General features: G+C 35.3%; 3 protein-coding genes across 3 annotated transcripts; all 3 read right to left on the reverse strand.

The window, feature by feature from the left end:
* Positions 1 to 4789: 4789 nt before the first annotated feature.
* LOC132562273 (lysosomal proton-coupled steroid conjugate and bile acid symporter SLC46A3-like) lies at positions 4790 to 8777 on the reverse strand. Its single transcript, XM_060227013.1, has 4 exons — positions 7730 to 8777; positions 7462 to 7545; positions 5673 to 5829; positions 4790 to 4886 (listed from the first exon to the last, which is right to left on the reverse strand). Exons 1-4 carry the CDS (start codon positions 8742 to 8744, stop codon positions 4790 to 4792), a joined length of 1353 nt encoding a protein of 450 aa, XP_060082996.1. The 5' UTR covers positions 8745 to 8777.
* A 3351-nt stretch (positions 8778 to 12128) lies between these two features.
* On the reverse strand, positions 12129 to 18685 carry LOC132562271 (lysosomal proton-coupled steroid conjugate and bile acid symporter SLC46A3-like). Its single transcript, XM_060227010.1, has 4 exons — positions 17635 to 18685; positions 16996 to 17079; positions 12675 to 12831; positions 12129 to 12228 (listed from the first exon to the last, which is right to left on the reverse strand). Exons 1-4 carry the CDS (start codon positions 18650 to 18652, stop codon positions 12129 to 12131), a joined length of 1359 nt encoding a protein of 452 aa, XP_060082993.1. The 5' UTR covers positions 18653 to 18685.
* Positions 18686 to 22952: 4267 nt separating this feature from the next.
* LOC132562275 (lysosomal proton-coupled steroid conjugate and bile acid symporter SLC46A3-like) lies at positions 22953 to 25868 on the reverse strand. Its single transcript, XM_060227015.1, has 4 exons — positions 24788 to 25868; positions 24441 to 24524; positions 23779 to 23935; positions 22953 to 23052 (listed from the first exon to the last, which is right to left on the reverse strand). The coding sequence occupies exons 1-4, from the start codon at positions 25866 to 25868 to the stop codon at positions 22953 to 22955; spliced, it is 1422 nt and encodes a 473-aa protein (XP_060082998.1).
* Positions 25869 to 26359: the final 491 nt, after the last annotated feature.

Here is a 26359-nt window from a genome sequence, read left to right on the forward strand (position 1 = left end):
ACAGGTCATGACAAAGGTCCATGTTAATATTCCATTAGTTGTAACCACAACACTTAATTGTAATATATATATATATATACATGTAACAGTACTGGTGTGATAAAACAACATTCCCTGTCCATTTGTATAGTAAGAAGGTTATGTCATTTACAACTGATATACAAATCAGGAACACAACAGACACTGCTTTATACAAGGTAATATCATGTATATGTATTCTAATAGTAGCCACTGGATAGAACTCTAACGTGATGATATCAAACATGGATTACTTTGTAAAAAATCCACATAGATTCTACTTCGCTATACAAATACTGGTGATTTTGGTACGATGAGCATCTATAAAATCTTGTTAGTATAATAAAGTCGAGTTGGCAAGAGTACATAAATGAGACGCACGATAAACTCGTATGATTATAAAAAATGACAAAATTTAAAATATTTATATTTCCATAGAAAATTATCACTAAGTTGACTATAACCTCTACACTACAATCCTCCTACAATATAACTATCCTGAGTGTTAAGCTCTACACTATAACAATCCTGGATGTCTACCTCTACACAATAACCGACCTGAATGTCAACCTCTACACTATAACCTTCCTGGCTCTACACTATAACCTTCCTGGATGTCAACCTCTACACTATAACCTTCCTGGCTCTACACTATAACCTTCCTGGATGTCAACCTCTACACTATAACCTTCCTGGATGTCAACTTCTACACTATTACCTTCCTGGCTCTACACTATAACCTTCCTGGATGTCAACCTCTACACTATAACCTTCCTGGATGTCAACTTCTACACTATTACCTTCCTGGCTCTACACTATAACCTTCCTGGATGTCAACCTCTACACTATAACCTTCCTGGATGTCAACCTCTACACTATAACCTTCCTGGCTCTACACTATAACCTTCCTGGATGTCAACCTCTACACTATAACCTTCCTGGATGTCAACCTCTACACTATAACCTTCCTGGCTCTACACTATAACCTTCCTGGATGTCAACCTCTACACTATAACCTTCCTGGATGTCAACCTCTACACTATAACCTTCCTGGCTCTACACTATAACCTTCCTGGATGTCAACCTCTACACTATAACCTTCCTGGCTCTACACAATAACCGACCTGAATGTCAACCTCTACACTATAACCTTCCTGGATGTAAACCTTTACACTATATAACCTTCCTGGATGTCTACCTCTATACTATAACCAACCTGGATGTCTACCTCTACACTATAACCTTCCTGGCTCTACACTATAACCTTCCTGGATGTCAACCTCTACACTATAACCTTCCTGGATGTCAACCTCTACACTATAACCTTCCTGGCTCTACACTATAACCTTCCTGGATGTCAACCTCTACACTATTACCTTCCTGGCTCTACACTATAACCTTCCTGGATGTCAACCTCTACACTATAACCTTCCTGGCTCTACACTATAACCTTCCTGGATGTCAACCTCTACACTATAACCTTCCTGGCTCTACACAATAACCGACCTGAATGTCAACCTCTACACTATAACCTTCCTGGATGTAAACCTCTACACTATATAACCTTCCTGGATGTCTACCTCTATACTATAACCAACCTGGATGTCTACCTCTACACTATAACCTTCCTGGATGTCTACCTCTACACAATAACCGACCTGAATGTCAACCTCTACACTATAACCTTCCTGGATGTAAACCTCTACACTATATAACCTTCCTGGATGTCTACCTCTATACTATAACCAACCTGGATGTCAACCTTTACACTATAACCTTCCTGGATGTCAACCTCTACACAATAACCTTCCTGGATGTCTACCTCTACACTATAACCAACCTGGATGTCAACCTCTACACTATAACCATCCTGGATGTCAACCTCTACACTATAACCTTCCTGGATGTCTACCTCTACACTATAACTTTCCTGGATGTCAACCTCTACACTATAACCTACCTGGAATTCAACCTCTACACTATAACCTTCCTAGATGTCAACCTCTACTCTATTACCATCTTGGATGTCAATCTCTACACTATAATCTTCCTGAATGTCTACCTCTACACTATAACCATCATGGATGTCTACCTCTACACTATAACCAACCTGAATGTCTACCTCTACACTATATAACCTTCCTGGATGTCTACCTCTACACTATAACCTTCCTGGATATAAACCTCTACACTATATAACCTTCCGGGATGTCTAACTCTACACTATAACCTTCCTGGATGTCAACCTCTATACTATAACCTTCCTGAATGTCAACCTCTACACTATAGCCATTCTGGATGTCTACCTCTACACTATATAACCTTCCGGGATGTCTACCTCTACACTATAACCTTCCTGGATATAAACCTCTACACTATATAACCTTCCTGGATGTCAATCTCTACACTATAACCTTCCTGAATGTCAACCTCTACACTATAACCATTCTGGATGTCAACCTCTACACTATAACCTTCCTGGATGTCAACCTCTACATTATAACCATCATGGATGTCAATCTCTACACTATAATCTTCCTGGATGTCAACCTCTACACTATAGCCATTCTGGATGTCTACCTCTACACTATATAACCTTCCGGGATGTCTACCTCTACACTATAACCTTCCTGGATATAAACCTCTACACTATAACCTTCCTGGATGTCAATCTCTACACTATAACCTTCCTGAATGTCAACCTCTACACTATAACCATTCTGGATGTCAACCTCTACACTATAACCTTCCTGGATGTCAACCTCTACACTATAACCATCATGGATGTCAATCTCTACACTATAACCTTCCTGGATGTCAACCTCTACACTATAACCATCATGGATGTCAATCTCTACACTATAATCTTCCTGGATGTCTACCTCTACACTATAACCATCATGGATGTTAACCTCTACACTATAACCAACCTGGATGTCTACTTCTACACTATATAACCTTCCGGGATGTCTAACTCTACATTATAACCTTCCTGGATATAAACCTCTACACTATATAACCTTCCTGGATGTCAATCTCTACACTATAACCTTCCTGAATGTCAACCTCTACACTATAACCATTCTGGATGTCAACCTCTACACTATAACCTTCCTGGATGTCAACCTCTACACTATATAGCCTTCCTGGATATAAACCTCTACTCTATATAACCTTCCTGGATATCAACCTCTACATTATAGCCTTCCAGGATGTCAACCTCTACACTATTACCTTCCTGGATGTCAATCTCTACACTATAACCTTCTTAGATGTCAACCTCCACACTATAACCTTCCTGGATGTCAACCTCTACACTATATAACCTTCCTGGATGTCAACCTCTTCTTTGGTGTTCGGCTCTAACATATAACTACCCTGGATTTCAAGTTCTAGCTTGGGTGTTATGCTCTACTTTATAACTTCCCTGTATGTCAAATTATAGCTCGGATGTTAGGTTCTACCATATAACTACCCTGGATTTCAAGTTATAGCTCGGATGTTATGTTCTACCATATAACTTCCCTGGATTTCAAGTTATAGCTCGGATGTTAGGTTCTACCATATAACTACCCTGGATGTCAAGTTATAGCTCGGATGTTAGGTTCTACCATATAACTACCCTGGATGTCAAGTTATAGCTCGGATGTTAGGTTCTACCATATAACTACCCTGGATGTCAAGTTATAGCTCGGATGTTAGGTTCTACCATATAACTACCCTGGATGTCAAGTTATAGCTCGGATGTTAGGTTCTACCATATAACTACCCTGGATGTCAAGTTATAGCTCGGATGTTAGCTTCTACCATATAACTACCCTGGATGTCAAGTTATAGCTCGGATGTTAGCTTCTACCATATAACTACCCTGGATGTCAAGTTATAGCTCGGATGTTAGGTTCTACCATATAACTACCCTGGATGTCAAGTTATAGCTCGGATGTTAGGTTCTACCATATAACTACCCTGGATGTCAAGTTATAGCTCGGATGTTAGCTTCTACCATATAACTACCCTGGATGTCAAGTTATAGCTCGGATGTTAGGTTCTACCATATAACTACCCTGGATGTCAAGTTATAGCTCGGATGTTAGGTTCTACCATATAACTACCCTGGATGTCATGCTCTATATTGCTTGCAACATTTGACTTAAAACAAGCTTTACTTCATCAGAAATCGAGACTAGGTCAACGTTTTATATAGCATATATATTACAGAAACACGTGTTGAAAGTGGTTTTAAATAACATTCAACATATGGTTTCTTTAAGAGCTTAGAGTTAACAATGACCAACACGTCATGGTGTTTAAGAAAGCATTCATCTTTTGTTCCCTGTATTTTACAAAAATGATAATAATGATTCACCCTCGAACAAACAACCCTAACCCAGCTTGGTTCTTAAAGTTTGTTATTGCTTTATGAAGAAGATCAAAAGGTGGGGAGGATAAAGATGCGCTTGTTTTTATCTAAACGATGATCCTATTGGAAAGAGAACACCATATTTAATACAGCAAGTCACAAACATTGTAAACGAGTCCTCCATTTTAAGTACTTATTATACATCTACTCCTTTCCAACAAAACAAGCACAAAGCATTTCGAGGTAAATATAACACGGATTTTACAGTTCGATCAATGTTTTATTTACAGGTGAATGCATGCTATTTAACATCTATGTATAATTAAGTGAACGCGTTAAACTGAATGTGTAATTCTTTCCATTAATACATTCACCTAACAAGAAAAATATTATGCGTGTGATACCAAATACTCATAGTTTTTCTTCCATTATCTGTGTGCTAGTGACATCTTTGTTAACATCCTCGATTGGTACTGTTTTCGACCTTCCTTTTGTGATACGATAAACCCTGAAATATGATGACAAACACCACTTTAATTACTAGTATTCAATCCTAAAATAATTTTTTTTAAAAATCCAAATCATCATATACAACACATGTATTTTTTGCCATTTTGTAATTCACAACAAAATGTTTATCGACTCGATATCAAAGGATATTTTTTCATGATAATTGTCCAAATGCTATTCAGTGAAACTGTGATGTTTTGCTGTATTGCACGCGTGTTTATTACGCTATCGTGGCGTCAGGTTTACACGATGATATGACGTCGCACACTCATTTTCATTGTGATGTAGCATTGGAGACAAAATGAATGGAGCCTAAAATGCCAGATTTTGACGAGGAAATGTTGTTCATAATAATCGATGATACGATAATTTTTCTTTTAAACAGAATTTTCGACGATGGTTACTTGTTAATTAGGAAACGTTTTGAAAACAAGAAACCATAAACAATTAGCAATTTCCATTCTAAGCATCCTTGATGTCTGTAAGAACCCTGACTCTGAACACAAGTAACAAGACTGCGTTATAGTCTAGACTAAAAAGTTATGATATAAACACTATAAAATTCTACAATTTATAATGTTTCTCGAAATGAGCCTAGATAAAGCTTTATAAAAAGACTAATTTCAGAATTTAATAGATGTAAATAATTGGATTGAGCAGTGAATAAGACCGTTCAATAGATGTTTAAAATTAACAAAATACACTTTGATCAGGACAATCAAGAAGTGTATCTTTGTTGGGTTTTACTTTTATAGGATACCGAAGGATAAGGACAATTACTCACAGCAGAAGACATGCGGTAAGTAGAGACATACTGGCGAATACCAGGAAAACCAAGCCTCGCATAGTGCCAACCGTCGCTGCATAGATAGATGACGCTCCAACATTGCTCCCCAGGTTAGCTACTATCTCTACCACGGCTATTCCGGCGAACAGAGCACCTACACAATCGTTTATACATATAATCATTTATAAGATATACATACAGTTATATATATCTTATACAGTAGTAATGTAATAGAAACAAAAACAGCATGGGAATTGACAATTTCGCATCATGAATTACACAAGGTACACTTTTATCAAAACAAAAAGACACATGTCTACATCATTAAATCAAACTCAAAACCAACATGTACATAATCTATCTTGCTTCATATCATATATAAATATAAACATGACAAATGCGTTACAGATTTCATACAACAAACAGAGGGATGTAGATTATTTGCAACGGGTATCTCTACAGTGAATTTCCCATTTCTGGATGGAAACATCCCTATATCCTTAATCTATGATGTATACATGTCGCAGATGATACTATATTCGTGTTCTTATTATCACGATTTTCCTGCAAGAAGTTGTCAGTTGACGCACAAACTCGTTACATAGGGTTAAAAAGATGCAAGTTGATAAAAAATATGGGAATGTTTTTACGGTCGTTATAGGGATTTCATCACGAAATATGCACAAAGAGAGATTTTAATTGATAACAAGGAAACTCGCTCGTCGTTGATAAATATTCGATAAATGTGAATGACAGTGTCATATATAATAACGCATGCTTACCACTCACAACATTAGTCAGCAAGTGTGACTTCTCACGTGGATACTGTGGCAGATGGGAAATTATCAGTTCACTAAACAGTTAACTGTTTAAAGGCTGGGTACAGATGAGCAGTGGTTTATGAACATTTTCAAACATAAATAATGAAAATTCTTTCTCATTTCATGGTTGTGGGTTTGTTGAGACAGATATATTTGAAGTGTTAATTTTGCGTTCAGTGGCAGCAATTTGAATTTTTCACAAACCGCTGGTTAACTCCAATTAACTATTGGAGAAAGAAATATCGGATCTTATGTCGTAAACTGGATATTGGACTGGGAATATTGGGATAGCATATAAACGTATTGGAAGTGTAGAAACACTTACAATCAATAAAAAAGAATAACACTATGTCTCTTTAATAAGGTGCAGAGACATTAAGCCATGACATCACCTAAAGATGTTCAAGCCGAACTCAGGAGCCGTTCAGGTAAATGGTTAGAGATTTCAGTAATTTTACCAAGTGAGGGATGCAGAACAGAAAACTAATCGGATTGCTCCATGTTCAATGTAATGTGTTCATTTAGGTTTCATTGTTACTTTGTAACTGTTGTAGGACAATTTTGCCTCTTGGTTCTACGTCTACATTGTCTGTTACTCAATAAATGTGTTTAAAAGGCTTGTCGTGCTTAACCTCGAAAGAATCACGTGACAAAAAAGCATCGTGATAAATAAAGATATACATTACTGGCAATAACAAGTACAAGATCCAGTGATGGAAGTTAGATACCTTGTAAACACAAATATTAACAGTGGCACACTCCATCGAAAAATACATCCCTGTTGTAGCTCGCCTTTCATAAAACCGCGAATATTTGAAACATCGAAAAAAAGAGCGTAAGCAGTATGATAACGTAACAATGTATAACCATAAATGTCTTGATAAAAAATTGAGGAAAAGAAAATAAGAAATGTGGCAATATATCATGTTTGACGTCATCACCATGTATATCATTGAGTTACGTACCCTGTCTGTCGGCGGGAGTAAGTTTGGACAGTATGGATCTAACCATCGGGAACACCAAAGCGTTTAGGAAACCTATGACTGGAACTGAAATAATGAGAAAAATCATAAAAAAAATATGAACTTCGAAACCGTTTTTGATATAAGCGTTTAATTTTCCAAATCATAATCGCAGGGTATGAACAAATGGACATTTAATCATATAAAGCTTTTCCAGTCAGACATTTATTCGAAATAACAAATGTTAATTGACTCATTATCAGAAACTTACCCATAAACAACATGACGTCATCAACCGCTAATGCCTCCACAGTATAAGCTGACATTCCAGAGATAGCACTTAAAATTGCGATGATTTCTTCGGCGAAAAATATCTGCAGACCTTTGACAATAGCTACACCTAATATCATTGAAGTTGAAACCGAAATTGCCGTGTAATACCCAACTTTAACAGACGTCCAACAAAATGGTGCATTTAATTGGTACAGAATTTCTGTACTTGGTCTACCAAGAAGAGAAAGCGACGCCGTCATGAAAGTTATTATTCCCAGTACATATTTGTATCTTATAGGAGATGCCTGAAAATAGAATATAAATGATGCGCGGGCATTTTCAAACATGGAGGTTTTGGCTATAAACATGGCACGTGGGCGTGAATGCGGCAGAAACAACACAATAACCAGCACTGAAGTGGCTGTTGCTGCACACACGCATATGTTTGCATAGAAGAAACCGACACGCTGAATAACGAACCCAGAAACGAACCCCGAAAGTGCCGCACCTATTCCGATGGCGGCTTCAAGACATGTTATCATTAGAGTTCGTTGCTTTCCGGGCCTTGTAACATCCGAAATGTAGGCGAATCCAACTGAAAGTACTCCGTAAAAACCACCTCCGAAGCCATTTAACATGTTGCCAATTAAGAGGTAGTAAACACTGAACTCAAAATAAATGATAATACTGGAAATGCAATTACATAGAAAATATAAACTTATTGTAAACGTTAGAACTCGTGTTCTCCCAAAACGGTCACTCAGTCCGCCAATCACCCCACAAGTTACGAGAGCTGGTAAATTATCTGCCAGCTTGAAGTAGATATTGAACCTTGAAGCCGTCTTCTGTACAGTAGTCCTTTCATGGTAGACTTCAGTCGACGTGTTTACGTTACAGGCGGAACCCTCAGAAGTAGATAGATTGGAGTTAGGATACATGTGAATCTGAAAGTAGTGGACTATATATTGGGACGTTAACAGTGTTGAAAGTAACCCACTAAACAAAAATAGCATTAACACCACTGCGAGGGTTCCGTGCGACCACCTCAGGGAATTGGGCTTCGGAGGTTTCTTCTCCATGACCGAGTTTTACGCTTTTATTGTTTTATCTGGAACAGGAAGTCGAATAAGACTTTGTAAAATGTGTTTCTACCAAAGAGTCCACAGTGTTTGATCGTCTCAAAAAGAAACTTCATCAATAAACATTAATCATAAAAGTCGAGGCCCTGTTACTCAGTAAAGAGGAATGCTCTTGGTGACTTGGTATGAGCATTACAAGCTATCCTACTGATAACATTGAACCACTGGTGACCTAGTCCGTATTTAAGACACAACATTATCTGAAAAAGACATGTATATACAGACTGATTTCGGGGTATGCTGTGGGAAGATCGAAGATTAACGTCTCTAAACAGACAATATTGAATTGAGAAAATTAACAATAAAATGTAAATATTTCCTTATATTCTTTCTGAGGACAAATAAGCTGTATTTTATGTCACAAAGACATCACAGAAAACAGTCATTTGGAACGAAATACATGTATTGTTTTAGGATGTAATGTGCCAATATACGACAATCACGAAAACAATGTCGTTATGCGAATAACTTTCAACTCACAATACTCTCAAAATTATTAGGAAGTTTAAATGTTGGCGTGGTGTTTTTCTGATATCGTAGAAACCATCTGGACGTAAAAAGATGACGGCCACTTGGTCTAAAATGTGAAACACGTGTAAAAATAATACATTATCCTTACTTCAATACAAGTTCAATTAAATACTGACTGTTTAGACACGCCTCTTAACTTAGAGTTGATCGAAACGTCATGTGACATGGCTTACAAGATCTGAACCGCAACACAGCATCTGTGGATAAAGTGCCAGGTCCGTCCTTCCGGTATTTCTATATCAAATAATGTTCCTCTTGCCCGAGCACCTATGTCAGTATTGAAATATACACGGACCTAGATAATGTGGCCTCATCTTTCTGTGATAAACATCTTTATCTACAGTCAATAGATACGCAGATTGTGATTTCACTGGCATTCCATATGAGAGTGATTGAAAGTCATGTGCATATGTATTGTCTTCTTGTTGCGGAGAAAATTTTCATTATGTAGGTAGTATGTAATCATTTGATAATTATTTACCCGAAATTCCTATCGATATGCATTCGCTGAGTTTTGAGGGTTGGGTGGATTGTAAAATTAGCTAGAAAAGTAATCGTACGAGTATTGGTTTTTTCCATTGTTATTTATTGTTGTATCATTATATGTTGTTTCTTTGCTTTTAAAAAGTCTCTTTTCAAAAAAGTTTTTATGTGCTCTTTTAGTGAGATGTTGTTGTACAGTTATCTTTAAATGATCTTTTTCACATTTACTTTCTTTCATCAGTTTCAGTCCCATTGACAAGTTGAATAAAAGATCAAAGACACACAAGTGATTAGTACCTTTTAATACAATTTTGAAAATAAATGCACTAGAGCCAAATATCGCATTAAACGGCACCATAAATTGTCATGTCCTTCTAGGATTCGTCAGTAATGCCCAGGGCCTATATTTGAAGCCTTGAAAGCGACAGAAGAAAAGTGATTGAAAGAAATGTCCAACTCTAAAATGGGAAATCAAAAAGCCCCATATTTCTTAATTTCATATGTATCTAATGATTTGGAAAGCATGTCAAGTACGAATGCATATTCTGAACCATGTCAATATTTGAATAAATTGAAAGAGAGGAATAATACCAAAATAGTCGTAGTCGTAATGAAATGTTGTAAATGTAAAATATGGTGACGATTTAATTATTAGAACACCGAACAAATGTATCACACATGGCTTGTTTCATTTTTCATAGTAAACGCAGCTTCTACGAATACGAGACAATTATTTATCGTGCTTAGAAATAAATTCTCCAAAAGGCTATTTACATAGTTATGGGAACTGTGCCCCTCTGCTGGCTGACTTGTTGTTGCTTTCATACGAGGATGAGTTTATTGAAGAGCTTGTCAAAACAGGTCAACAAGAAGTTGTCAATTGACAGATTGAATAGTAACACGGTTTCAAAAGATGCAGGTTGATGAAAACTATAGAGAAGTATCAAGGTCGTTATGTTGATCTCATTGAGAAATATTCTATTTCTTTGTGCGATTTGAAACTGGACGTTAGTTTGCCTGTTGGTTTCGTTGTTTCATACCTTGTTCTCATTTGAGAACGTTACATTACGTACCTAGATTTGACCAATGTTTACATTGGGGGTGTCATCGATGAAGCAGAACACGCTTACTCCTCCGGAACACCTGGTCTTATTCGACTTGTACCTTTTCAGGAGCATCCATGTAAATCTTTAGTATGTACTTATTTTTGCCCTAGTTTTATTGACTTTGATTGTGGATGATGAGTATGTTGACATGTGGGTATTTTTTCTGTGCCATTCTTCCGGATATGCTACCTTCTTGAGTCCTATCTTCTGGTACCCTACACTCTGGGGCCCATCTGCTAGGGCCCTGCATACTTGGGGCCTACCTCCTGTATCAAACCCTCTTGGGTCCTATGTAAAATGTTGGCTTTCAGTAAAGTTTAGGTTATGCCTATTTCTTTAATACTACTCACATAACTGCAGCAGAGAAATAGTCGTATATTATACGCTTTTTAATATTTCTAATATAACGTCCACATTACACAGGTTAACAAAGTAAAGAATATCTATAATATCCACACTGATTCAACAGTAATGATCATGGTCACCACTTTATACCGCAATGATTTACCGGAATGCTTATTTACGTAGAGTTCAGAAACTAATTAGTATGTATGGGTAAAGTAAAAATGACTTCTATAATATTTGTATATTTACCCCACATTTAATAGATAGAAATAAAGTTTACCATCACGTAAGTGATACAGTCTTACCACGATGTCCTAAGACACTAAATTATTAGATTTGACATATTTTTTTATTATCTGAGATACAATCATGTGTCAAAAAGCATACATTTATCACAATATATTCCGCTATTCCAAATTTACCTACAATCACAGTCTGATGGCACAGGGTTTCATATCGGTAATATCCATCAACATGTTTTGCCAATGACATGGAACAAAGTCCAAACTATGGATCACCCTGGCCTACTTATGGTACAGCCCTCCGCCTGTCGAGAAATACTTATACATTGTCTATCGTAGATGAAAGTGTATATGATTAAATAACGGTGGGGAATAATATTACCTTACTTGAAACAAATCAAAATGAAATAGTTTCACTAACAAATGACACACAGAGACGTGTCACGATGCTTATTTTTGAATGAAATGAAAACAACACCATCTTGTGGAAATTTTGAATGTTCACCTGGAACAATCTTGTATCGATGTTTTTCGTGATATGATCAGCTTCATTATCCTTCATCCCCAATCAATTTCTGAGTCTCAGTAATGATTTTCGTCACATCTTGTATTGGTAAGGTTTTCGATCCGCCATTTTTGACACGATAAATCCTGAAAAAAGATTGACAAACAAGAACTAGATTATTCTAAAAAAATATTCTTCCAGCATGTAATATACGGATATTTCTAATACTTTATCTTGATTTGGTCGTTAGTCCTTTAGGTGGATGTCACTCATTCCCATCCACTTAACGATGTAATTTTTAAAAATCCTATTAACGCTGAGGGTTTTAGCATTTACGTTGATATACCTATGCAACACTGACCTATTACCAGCAAGCCCAAATGCTCCATTTCCACAACTTATTTTATCCGGAAAAAAGTTTTTAACCATCAGAAAAGCATAACCATAAAATGGACAATTCTGACAACCGAGCAAGATAGGAGGAGGTAAAGATGAATACGCAAATACCTTAAATTAAAAGTGTAAAGGGAACATTATATATTACTTATACAAAACAATAGATGTAAAACCAAAGAACATAGCCCATACTCACAATAAGAAAAATACATTCAGGAAAGCGGAGCCCGCAAGAACGAGGAAAACCAAGCCCCGCATCGTCTCAACGGTCTCTTTGTAGATTACCGATGTTCCAAGACTGCTAGCCATTCCTGCTAATATCTCAACCACAGCTATCCCCGCAAAAAGAGCACCTACGATAATAACGTGATACATATCATTTGTAAATAATGTGATTCGTACAGTGTTAATTAATGCGATCCCTATAATAGTACGAACTGTAATACATACAACGGTAAATACTTTGATGTAAGTAATGTAATGTAAAATGATAAATAACGTGATACACACAACGGTAAATAATGTGATGTAAACAATGATAAATAACGTGATACATACAACGGTAAATAATGTGATGTAAACAATGATAAATAACGTGATACATACAACGGTAAATAATGTGATGTAAACAATGATAAATAACGTGATACATACCACGGTAAATACTTTGATGTAAGTAATGTAATGTAAAATGATAAATAACGTGATACATACAACGGTAAATACTGTGATGTAAACAATGATAAATAACGTGAACACATGCAACGGTAAATACTGTGATGTAAACAATGATAAATAACGTGAACACATGCAACGGTAAATATTGTGATGTAAACAATGATAAATAACGTGATACATACAACGGTAAATAATGTGATGTAAACAATGATAAATAACGTGATACATACAACGGTAAATAATGTGATGTAAACAATGATAAATAACGTGATACATACAACGGTAAATAATGTGATGTAAACAATGATAAATAACGTGATACATACAACGGTAAATAATGTGATGTAAACAATGATGAACAACGTAAACAATGAACACATGCAACGGTAAATACTGTGATGTAAACAATGATAAATAACGTGTAAACAATGATAAATAACGTGATAACGGTAAATAATGTGATGTAAACAATGATAAATAACGTGATACATACAACGGTAAATAATGTGATGTAAACAATGATAAATAACGTGATACATACAACGGTAAATAATGTGATGTAAACAATGATAAATAACGTGATACATACAACGGTAAATAATGTGATGTAAACAATGATAAATAACGTGATACATACAACGGTAAATAATGTGATGTAAACAATGATAAATAACGTGATACATACAACGGTAAATAATGTGATGTAAACAATGATAAATAACGTGATACATACAACGGTAAATAATGTGATGTAAACAATGATAAATAACGTGATACATACAACGGTAAATAATGTGATGTAAACAATGATAAATAACGTGATACATACAACGGTAAATAATGTGATGTAAACAATGATAAATAACGTGATACATACAACGGTAAATAATGTGATGTAAACAATGATAAATAACGTGATACATACAACGGTAAATAATGTGATGTAAACAATGATAAATAACGTGATACATACAACGGTAAATAATGTGATGTAAACAATGATAAATAACGTGAACACATACAACGGTAAATAATGTGATGTAAACAATGATAAATAACGTGATACATACAACGGTAAATACTGTGATGTAAACAATGATAAATAACGTGATACATACAACGGTAAATAATGTGATGTAAACAATGATAAATAACGTGATACATACAACGGTAAATAATGTGATGTAAACAATGATAAATAACGTGATACATACAACGGTAAATAATGTGATGTAAACAATGATAAATAACGTGATACATACAACGGTAAATAATGTGATGTAAACAATGATAAACAACGTGATACATACAACGGTAAATAATGTGATGTAAACAATGATAAATAACGTGATACATGCAACGGTAAATATTGTGATGTAAACAATGATAAATAACGTGAACATATGCAACGGTAAATAATGTGATGTAAACAATGATAAATAACGTGATACATACAACGGTAAATAATGTGATGTAAACAATGATAAATAACGTGATACATACAACGGTAAATAATGTGATGTAAACAATGACAAATAACGTGATACATACAACGGTAAATAATGTGATGTAAACAATGATAAATAACGTGATACATACAACGGTAAATAATGTGATGTAAACAATGATGAACAACGCGAACACATGCAACGGTAAATACTGTGATGTAAACAATGATAAATAACGTGATACATACAACGGTAAATAATGTGATGTAAACAATGAAAATAACGTGATACATACAACGGTAAATAATGTGATGTAAACAATGATAAATAACGTGATACATACAACGGTAAATAATGTGATGTAAACACTGATAAATAACGTGAACACATTCAACGGTAAATAATGTGATGTAAACAATGATAAATAACGTGATACATACAACGGTAAATACTGTGATGTAAACAATGATAAATAACGTGATACATACAACGGTAAATAATGTGATGTAAACAATGATAAATAACGTGATACATACAACGGTAAATAATGTGATGTAAACAATGATAAATAACGTGATACATACAACGGTAAATAATGTGATGTAAACAATGATAAATAACGTGATACATACAACGGTAAATAATGTGATGTAAACAATGATAAATAACGTGATACATACAACGGTAAATAATGTGATGTAAACAATGATAAATAACGTGAACACATTCAACGGTAAATAATGTGATGTAAACAATGATAAATAACGTGATACATACAACGGTAAATACTGTGATGTAAACAATGATAAATAACGTGATACATACAACGGTAAATAATGTGATGTAAACAATGACAAATAACGTGATACATACAACGGTAAATAATGTGATGTAAACAATGATAAATAACGTGATACATACAACGGTAAATAATGTGATGTAAACAATGATAAATAACGTGATACATACAACGGTAAATACTGTGATGTAAACAATGATAAATAACGTGATACATACAACGGTAAATAATGTGATGTAAACAATGATAAATAACGTGATACATACAACGGTAAATATTGTGATGTAAACAATGATAAACAACGCGATACATACAACGGTAAATATTGTGATGTAAACAATGATAAATAACGTGATACATACAACGGTAAATACTGTGATGTAAACAATGATAAATAACGTGATACATACAACGTTAAGTAATGGGGTACATGTACATTCAATGGTAAGTTATGTGGTACATGTACATTCAATGGTAAGTTATGTGGTACATGTACATTCAATGGTAAGTTATGTGGTACATGTACATTCAATGGTAAGTAATGGGGTACATGTACATTCAATGGTAAGTTATGTGGTACATGTACATTCAATGGTAAGTAATGGGGTACATGTACATTCAATGGTAAGTAGTGTGATATCATGAATGAGCCGATAGTGTGTTTCTACTACAATAACAACAATGGTAAAATGCTATCCGTAGAATTTTTTATGTTGTATTGACGACATGCGCTCATGATATTATGTCTACAAGGTTACTTTGATAGAGAAATGAAGAATATAGTGATCAGATGATAAATAACTGTACAGATAGATATTGCGATGAAAAGAGATGTTAAGCCTGATTAAGAGTGTGCGATGAAAAGATAAACCTATACTGACAAATGTTATGAATAAACAAATATGCACGTATTATGAATAGATATCAGTAACGTAAACATAAATGTAAATGAATTGATAAATGACAAAGCATGTTGTGAAAGTGACATCGTGATTATGAATGCATCGATATTTTAATAATATTTATTTGGATAAATAGATATGGTACCGTTATTTCATTATCCAGCAGATATCGACACTCTTCGGTGTATAGAGAATGGCCATTTTTTTTTTTATAAAACTCATGACATTGAAAACAAATTCAAGAAAATACCAATATGTCAACATAATCATGTTCCAAACTAAAATTCCATCAAAGTAGAGGAAAATGAACAGAAGAAAGATTTACACGGAGACCTTTGTACAAGGAGAATAAGACCAGGTGCTCTGAAAGAGTAATGGTTTTCGGCTTCATCGACGACACCCGCCATGCAAGACTTGCTCAATCCAATCTCAATAAATAATTCAAAACACAGGTCAGGGCCATTCTAAAGCCTTTGAATACATGCAGAAATATGACAGTATAGCAATAACTTCCATAAATAAAAGCAGATGTAACTGTTGATATGATGAGAGAAATTTGAAAGCATTGTGGTGAATAGAGAGGGACTTCTTATGAGTATCATGTTAATGTGAGTTGGAATTTAATAGTCCAGGCATCCAATGGGCCATATGATATGAACATCCCATCGGAAAGAGTAAGGAAACACTTACCTTGCCTGTCCGGGGGTGTAAGTTTGGAAAGCATCGCCCTGATTATCGGGAACACCAATCTGTTTAGAAAACCAATGACCGGAACTGCACAACAGAAATAAGATGTATGTCGAAATATATGACCCATTTTCCAAAACGATTGTTTTGAAGAGTTACTGATTAGGTATATCTTTCTATAATCGCTCAAACGAACTAAAGGATTGGTAAAGCAAAGATCAATTAATAGTACACTCTATGACGATTAGGACTAGATATATTAAGACTTAAATGGAGATCATATTATAAAAAAAAATGTTTGAGTAAACTCAAATCATGTCTAGATAGATTAGAAAGGACAGTTATTATTATTTTTTATCAGATCGGAGCAACGATCACAGAATATATATCAGCTTGTAAAATGTTGTAGAACAGGAATATTTCACACACTTTCAAACATTTTTACAAAATAGACCGCTAATTTCTTTGTCTGATCTGTTCAATAACTCAGAAATACCATCTCATGTTTCCTTGTCTTTCAAAACATTTCAATAACCTCAAAATCCGATATATTTTTGTCATTGTACAGCTCACACCGAAAGCGTTATTTTTTTTATTAAAAAGTCATTATCACACACACTCTCGGAGGAAAGCTGACCTTACCCAGAAAGAGGATTTGATCACTGAGGGCAAATGCTTCGACAGTGTTTGCTGCCATCCCTGAGATACCACCAAAAATGGCGATGACTTCGTCAACGAACCATTTCTGCAACACTTTAACACAAGCTACTCCTAAAATCATCGAGGCGGAAGTTGAAATGGCCGAGTAATATCCCACTTTCAAAGAACTCCAACAAAATGGTGCATTCAACTGATACAGAACTTCTATATTTAGCTTGCCTAAAATCGAAAACGTTCCGAACATGAAACTTACAATTGCCAGGACATATTTATATCTTTTGGGAGATGTTTCAAAATAAAATATAAATGATGCACGAACATTCTCAAGAGTTGTGGTTTTTGATATTAATATGTCAGGAGGGCGTAAAGGTGGCAGAAACAACACAATCACCAACACGGAACTAAACGCTGATGCGGACACGAATATACTTGCATAGAAGAATCCGAAACTCTCAATAATGAACCCAGAAACGAACCCCGAAACTGCCCCACCAAATCCGATGGAGGCTTCAAGAAAAGCTATCATTAGAGTTCGCTGTTTTCCTGGGCTTGTGACATCCGAAATGTAGGCGAAACAAATAGATAATGTACCATATAAACCACCTCCTATGCTGTACACTGCGCTGCTAAACAGGAGGTAGTAAACGTTGATTTCGAGATAAATCAAAATATTTGTAAGACATGCCGATAGAAAAGATAAAATGGTTGTATATATTAGAATCCGTGTCCTTCCATACCGATCACTTAAACCTCCTATGATGCTAGATGTAATGAGAGCGGGTAAACTTTCTATCAGTGCTCTGTAAATACCGATCTGTGTGGCTGTCTTCTGTACTGTTGTTCTTTCATGATATTCCTTTGTCGACGTGTTAACGTTGCAAGCGGACATATTGTCCGACGAAGACAGACTCGAGTTCGGAAACATGCGAGTCTGTAGGTAATACACGGTGTATTGAGTCGTCAACAGAGAGGAAAGTATCAAACCGAACAAATAGAACATCAAAGTTACTGCAAGGAATCCGTGCGAACACCTCAAGGTAGCCTGATTGTCCATTTTTACGAGATGTGTGTCCTGTCAATGTTAAGCCTAGAATAGAAACGGAGTTATGATGTATTGTGAGATATTTCCTACAATATATAAACTTCCAGCACTGTTCAATGAAATGCGACTTCCATGACAAATTAGGAGATGTTAAAGGTGAATGTGATTTACACTGGCGAAAGATCAAACGTAAGCGTAAAGCACTCTGACAAAGATTCCGAAGTAAATTATGATATATTTATCTGAGCACTAAAATCCTTTACAATTAATAAACTTTCAAAAGAAATGTAAAAAAAAAATCAAACAGTAGCTGATCGCTGAAAGGATTGTTCAAAGAAACATAAGCGAGTAGCATCTGTCAATAGGAATTAACAAAATTGGATACAGAAGAGCCAAATAATCAATTAACTGCAGCATATAGTTCCGTCCTTCCAGAATTGTGCAAATGAATTCATAAACTCGCTGTAATATCCGAAGACGTTTGGAACTATGTTTCCGCGCGGAGCAATTATTTTGGTTTCCGTCATCTGGCAAAATTCAGCGTAACATCAATGTCAAGTTAACACAGGTTGAACAACAAAACTGTTTAAGTTTCAATAGTCTGATTTTCAGTCAATGATGCAGGATAAATACAATACATGGTCAGCGTATTGAGATATAAGCTGTATTTTGGCGAGGAGAAGAAAGTGGCGAGCCACGTAAGACACTGAACATGTATTCCCTATATAATGTAAAACGTGATGATGAATATCTCCACAACCATATGTCACGTACTAGAAACACGTTTTTGATCACTCACACAATCGTTTTAAGATATACCAGAATAACGAATCTACATCCGAACGCTGCACTCAGCAACACCATCCCATCGTAAAATCCATTGTCACTGAGCACCTTGTCAGAATGACAAAATTTCCTGTAGGAAGTGTTTTACAGTCTGTATCATGAACTGTGCTAGATAAAGAAGGAACGAACTATGTACTATCTACTGATACGCGGTTAGTGTTACACAGATTAAATCAGTATTTAAATTGGCCAAACGAAAGGGGGCACATTCTGGGACTGTCGCCAGGGTTCGAACACGTGCAGATTCCAGGATCCCAGATATACAGAGTGACCATGTTGTACTATATAGATAATTGTCCCATACGTTACTGATTTATTTTCACTTCAACAACATTTAATCATGTCTGTTGTATACAGTTCGTCATAGCTATGCGTCAATTACAATAGCTACACTAGACTATCTAAATCATCACCTAGAGCATATAGCTGTGATCTGTCCGTCTTGTTGATGTTTTGCGTGTTATATGTTATATAATGGTGGCTGCCAGAAAATGGTCAGAATGTAACGTGAAACATTCTTTTTTTCTACACTACAGCTGAAAAGGTAATCTATGTCCTCTATACGAGGAATTAAACTGCAACTGTGTCCTTTTTCATATTTCAATTCAGCTAGGGACAAATGTTAACATTACTTGCATTTCCGCTGGTAGATAATGAATTGTAAGTTTCCAACTAATTTAGGTAAGGTTACACCGAACCAATACCATACAATGTTATTAAATAAATATGTACAGCTTTTAGAATAAAGTGCGATAAATACATAGATATCCATGTCACATTCCAATATGTAATTCTCATTTATATCAGTGTCATTAATAAGTTAAATATTCAGAAATGTCATTTTAAATATCATTATTAAGAAAATGTTACATGGGGAATCCTTTTCTCCTGAGAATACGAATAAACTACAAATGTTTAGATAAAAAATAAGCCTTACCAGTACCAATTTACGGTGATAGAAATAGACATAGTGAAAAAATATAATTGCAATCGAACAATGTATGGAACATAATTGTGTAAGAACAAGTTATTATTGCGAGTTGATGGAAAACGTTTCATGTGGACGAAATGTTATTATGTGGGAACGCAATAATATAGTATGCTCTTTGAAACAACTCTAAGGTGACTGGAAACGGACATCACCAATTTGTATCAATGATCGTGTTTTATATTTGACCTAATGCTTTGTTGTCAGCCAAAATAAAGGGAGGTAAGTGTTTTAATTGTGTAAATATTATGGAATACTATTAGCAAAACTAACATGAATGATATAATTTTGTAATGTCCCCTGTATTTACCATATTCATAACACAACCTTGTAGTTAACAAAGTTAACTATGTAGCACAAGAAAATACCAACAGTTCCATGACCCAAACCCATATACAGTAACACGTGAACACAATAGTGTTTTACACAGAGATTCTGAGGAAAAGGAAAAATAAGACCAGGTGTTCTGGAATGGTAAGCAATTTTTGCTTCATCAGCGACACAAGCAATGTCAATCTTGGTAAATCCAAGTAAGTCGTGTCACGTTCCCAAAGAGAACATTGTAAACAACAGAATCAACAGGTATAATACCGAGCAACAAACACGTCCAACGTCATGTCGCATTAGAATTTTCTTCACAGTGAGATCATCATGAACACCGAAAATCTTCCTATCATTTTCATCATTCTGTATCTCCCGAAACCCTGTATTGTGAATTTGTCTATCAGTTACAGATATATCGCAGGAAAATCGAGATGCAGAGAACAACAAACCCTTGAATATTTTATCAAATGCAACACGCAACGGGGTGAAGATGCAGGGTGAAGCTCTCCGAAAACTTCACAGTAGGTAAATTAGATCATCGCATTTATCATACAGCTTTGTGGGAAGGTGTCCATATTGATCGCGGTGTCTTAAAATATATAGGAAGAGTTTGTTGTGTCCGTGCTTTCCAATTGAGGTGAATATGTATGTTGGAAAGTAAATTCTTTTGATTTAAAGACAGGATGTGTATATATCTGAAAATGAAATGAAATTACATCGATTATAACGCAGAACTATAATAAACCGTTTAAATGCACACAGTTGATTATGTAGCAGAATGTAAGACTCCCTTGTAATATACAGTAAATCATGTAGAGTAATCATATTTTGTAATATTACAATGCGGAGATACCAATGTAATGGAATTGTAACTCTCTGTTGTAATACACTCAGTTAACAATGTCGCAGAATTATAACACATTTGAAATACACACTGTTTATTATGTGACAGCATTATAACGCTCTTGTACACTCAGTTAACAATTCACAGAATTATAACACATTTGTAATACACACTGTTTATTATGTGACAGCATTATAACGCTCTTGTACACTCAGTTAACAATTCACAGAATTATAACACATTTGTAATACACACTGTTTATTATGTGACAGCATTATAACGCTCTTGTTGTACACTCAGTTAACAATGTCGCTGAAATATTACACATTTGAAATACACACATTTTATTATGTGACAACATTATAAAACGCTTGTAATACATTCAGTTAACAACGTAGCAGAATGTTTACATCCTCTTTTAATAGACACAGTTAACCGTGTAGAAGAATCATAACCCTCTCTTATGATACACAGAAAGTTATAACAATTTTTTGTTATAAATACTTTATTAACCATATAGCCGAATGTTAACCCCTTTTTACAATACAGTAAATCATGTAGCAGAATTAGATCAGTCTCTTGTAACATAACACAGTTAACTGTGGAGCAAAATTAGAACACTCTCTTGTCCTAAACAAGAGTACGTTATGTAGAATTAGTATAATTTAATGTAATGAACCAGTTAAACAGTATCCATGTTTTAAGATTGGGTTTATTTAATAAATTTAACACAATTATTGGTAGTGGAGAACTTATCTATGTTATATCATCAAAAAACCAAATAATTTGTATGCCAAATGTAGAATACATCTGAATCTACGATATCTATGAAGCTTTTCAAAAGTATTATAACGCTGACATTAGGTAATTCTCGCTGTTAAAGCAAAGAGAAACTTGAAGGAGTATGCTCAAACATTTAAAACATTTATTTGAAACAAGAATGTCAGTGGTATATTATAATGAAATTCTATATTTAATAGTGAAAACGCTTCATCCATAATAAACAGAAAATCTATCACGCATAGTGGGGGTAGATTTCCGTTGGGTGTACTCGTTACATTCCTTTTTAAAGGTTTCATTCTACAAGAAATTGTTAATGAATGATTAGAATGATTCAAAAGTCTAAAACATTAGAGAGTTTGTTCACGACACAATCATTGCTTTTCAAACCCGTAGATATCTAATGATATTCCGAATTTCAGAGTGCACACACAGTGTGCAGTATCTGTATGCTAAATTCTATCACAGAATCTTCTTTACCCTTCGTTCTCAACCAATACCTGAGTACCAGTAACGTCTTTCGTCACATCATGTATTGGAATGATTTTCGATCCTCCATTCATTATGCGAAAAACCCTGAAATAGAATGACACACACAAAAAACTTATTCGAGGACGTTACCATCTGACCAATTCTTTAGTAATAAACTTATGGTGGGGCTTAATCATTGGACGTCAGGCTCCCCTTTATAAAATATAACGTCAAAGGTCCCGAACTGGGACTTTTTTCATTTATTCGATGCAGTATTTAAATTTTGAAATTTGAACATTCATTTTAGCATTACTTCGATCTTATATGTTGTTTATGAAACTAGATTTAAGAGCAGAAAGTAGAGACATGTAAAAATCACCTATACAGAAAAGAATGTTCCCGTATTTTCTTTTTAAAAGATATTTCGTGTGACGCTCTGGTATCGAATAACAATGGATGTGAATACTTCTACAAGGATTGAATCAATAACACTGTTAAATTTCAATTTAGGTAACTTTTTAATATTTTGGTAACCTTGGAAATGGCAATATTGAATATTTGGAACCAGATATATGTGTAAAAAGTGATCAATTTTACCACATAATGACTAAAAATGTGTATACTACACTATCCCCGTCTGGAAAAAACTTTAAATAACGAATTAAAAGCAATCTAGTTTATACCGAATACAAAACAGATATATCACACAAAAAAAGGTGATTTGGTAACCCTTTAATAAAAGAATGATATAATCTTTGTAATAAAAAAGCAAATGCATACTACCACATGAAGAACCATTAGAGAATCAGGGTAAGGATAGTGTATACTTACATCAAAAGACATGCTGTTATTAGGGACAAACCACCAAACACGAGGAAAACGAAGCTCCGCATGATACCAATAGTTGCCACGTAGATGGTCGACGCTCCAACATTGCTTCCAAGGTTTGCCGCTATTTCTACCACAGCTATTCCCGCGAATAGGGCACCTACATTAGCAAATAATTGGTATCTATAATGGTTATAACGTCATACAGATATAATGATATGGAAAGAAAACCACACGCGAGCAAATAATGCAATCTAATTGATAAATTAAGTGGTTATAAAACCAGATATACGTGGAAAGAAAAGCGATAGCATACTGATGTTGATATGAATGCGTAATGACAAATGAAACAAAAGACTGCCACATAAAGCTGGATGCATACTAATAAAAGGTATGTAGAGATGTCCTCAGACTAAAAATAACTTTTCAGAAAACAACTGATATTATGAGTTCTAATTATTTTGAAACATTAAATATATATATCAAATTGCAAATAATGTAGAAATCAGTATTCATACTGACATATAAACAGACCTGTGTTAATGTGTTTGTATAGACGAATCCTGCTACGCATGTTGCATTATTGCATTGTGACATCTAGGTTTGCAACAAGGCAAACCAAAGTTTTGTTTAATGATCGTTGTGAATTTTATTGCGCCACATACCCTGTCTTTCCGGAGGTGTAAGCTTGGATAACATAGATCTGATCATCGGGAATACCAACGCACTCAGGAAACCTATCGCTGGAGCTGAAACATTAATAATGCATTGTATGTTTTATTTCATAGATAAGATTTAATTTGTACTTCGTAACAATTGAAAGGAAACAATTAGAAAAACGAAATAGATATCAGCATTCTTAATGCAGCATTGGTTTAATCCAATTGATGACGGACAAGGATCTTGAGGATTCGGACATTTTGTGATGTTGCATTGTTTTGGGTTCAGATTATTATCGATATCGGCATTGTTTGGCAGCATTAAATCATGAAGTGAATTAATTTGAACTTACATAGAAAGAGCATAAGGTCACTGACGGCAAATGCCTCAACAAGACAAGCTACCAACGAAGAGACGGCACTAAAAACTGCGATAATTTCCTCCACAAAAATTTTTTGCAGGATTTTGACTGTGGCTACACCTAAAATCATCGAGGCGGAAGTCGATATGGCCGAGTAATATCCAACGTATACAGATGTCCAACAAAATGGTGCATTCAACTGGTACAAAATTTCCGTATTTTGTTTACCCAAAAGGGAAAGCGCACCAATCAGGAAAGTAATTATTGCGAGTACATATTTGTATCTCGAAGGAGACGCTCGAAAATAAAATGTGAAAGATGCGCGTGCATTTTCGAAGATTGAAGTGTCTGATAACAACCTTACGGGAGGGCGTGACGGCGGAAGAAACAGTACAACTACCAACATGGCACTGGCCGCTGATGCAGAAACACATAAACTTGCATAAAAGAATCCAATACTACTAAGAATGTATCCGGAAATAATTCCCGATAGTGCCGCGCCAACTCCCACGGAGGCTTCAAGAAGAGTTATCATCAAAGTCCGTTGTCTTCCTGGAATTGTTACATCCGAAATATAGGCGAATCCAATGGACAGTGCCCCAAATAGACCGCCTCCTATACTGTACAGTGTGCTGCTGATAATGAAATAGTAAACATCGATCTCAAAGTAAATGACAACACTGGAAAAACATGTCGATAAAACAAAACACGTTGTAGTAAATGAAAGAATCCGTGTTCTCCCAAACTTGTCACTAAGGCCACCAATGATCCCGCTTGTTATAAGAGCAGGTATTGTTTCAGCAAGTTTTGTGAAGATATTGAGACGAGATGCACTTTTCTCAACCGCTGTCCTCTCACGGTATGATTCTGTCGATTTGTTAACGTTGCAGGCGGACCCATCTGAAGAAGACAAACTGGAGTTGGGAAACAAGTCAGCCTCTAGGTAGCTGAATACATACTGAGTTGACACCAACGACGAGAGAACCAAACTAAACATAATTAGCATTAACGCTACTCCAAGCATTCCGTGCGACCACCTCAGGGTACCGTGCTGGGAATGAGGCTTTTCCATCATGGAATTGTATAATGCCAATTTTATGCCTAGAATGGAAAGTCAATGCATGCAGTTATTATACAGATACGTATTTAAGCAATAAATCCAAAAAAATTGCAAGATGAAGCGTGGAAACCGAAACATTTAACATAAGGATGACGAAGTGTAGAAACCAAAATATTTCATATAAGGTTGATGAAGCGTAGAAACCGAAACATTTAACATGAGGAGCGTGGACCAAAACATTTAACATAAGGTGAAGTGTGAAGTAAGATCAGAGTTCAAAGCATTAAATGTACAATGTACCACACTTAAAGTGGTAACTTAATGATTTAACATAAGGTTGATGAAGCGTGGTAACCGAAACATTTAACATAAGGCTGACGAAGTGTGGAAACCAAAATATTTCACATAAGGTTGATGAAGCGTAGAAACCGAAACATTTAACATGAGGATGATGAAGCGTGGAAACCGAAACATTTAACATAAGGTTGATGAAGCGTGGAAAC

The sequence above is a fragment of the Ylistrum balloti genome, unplaced genomic scaffold (assembly GCF_031769215.1).
Source record: "Ylistrum balloti isolate Yb309-2 unplaced genomic scaffold, AGI_CSIRO_Ybal_v1 Utg371384, whole genome shotgun sequence".
Classification (NCBI taxonomy): domain Eukaryota; kingdom Metazoa; phylum Mollusca; class Bivalvia; order Pectinida; family Pectinidae; genus Ylistrum; species Ylistrum balloti.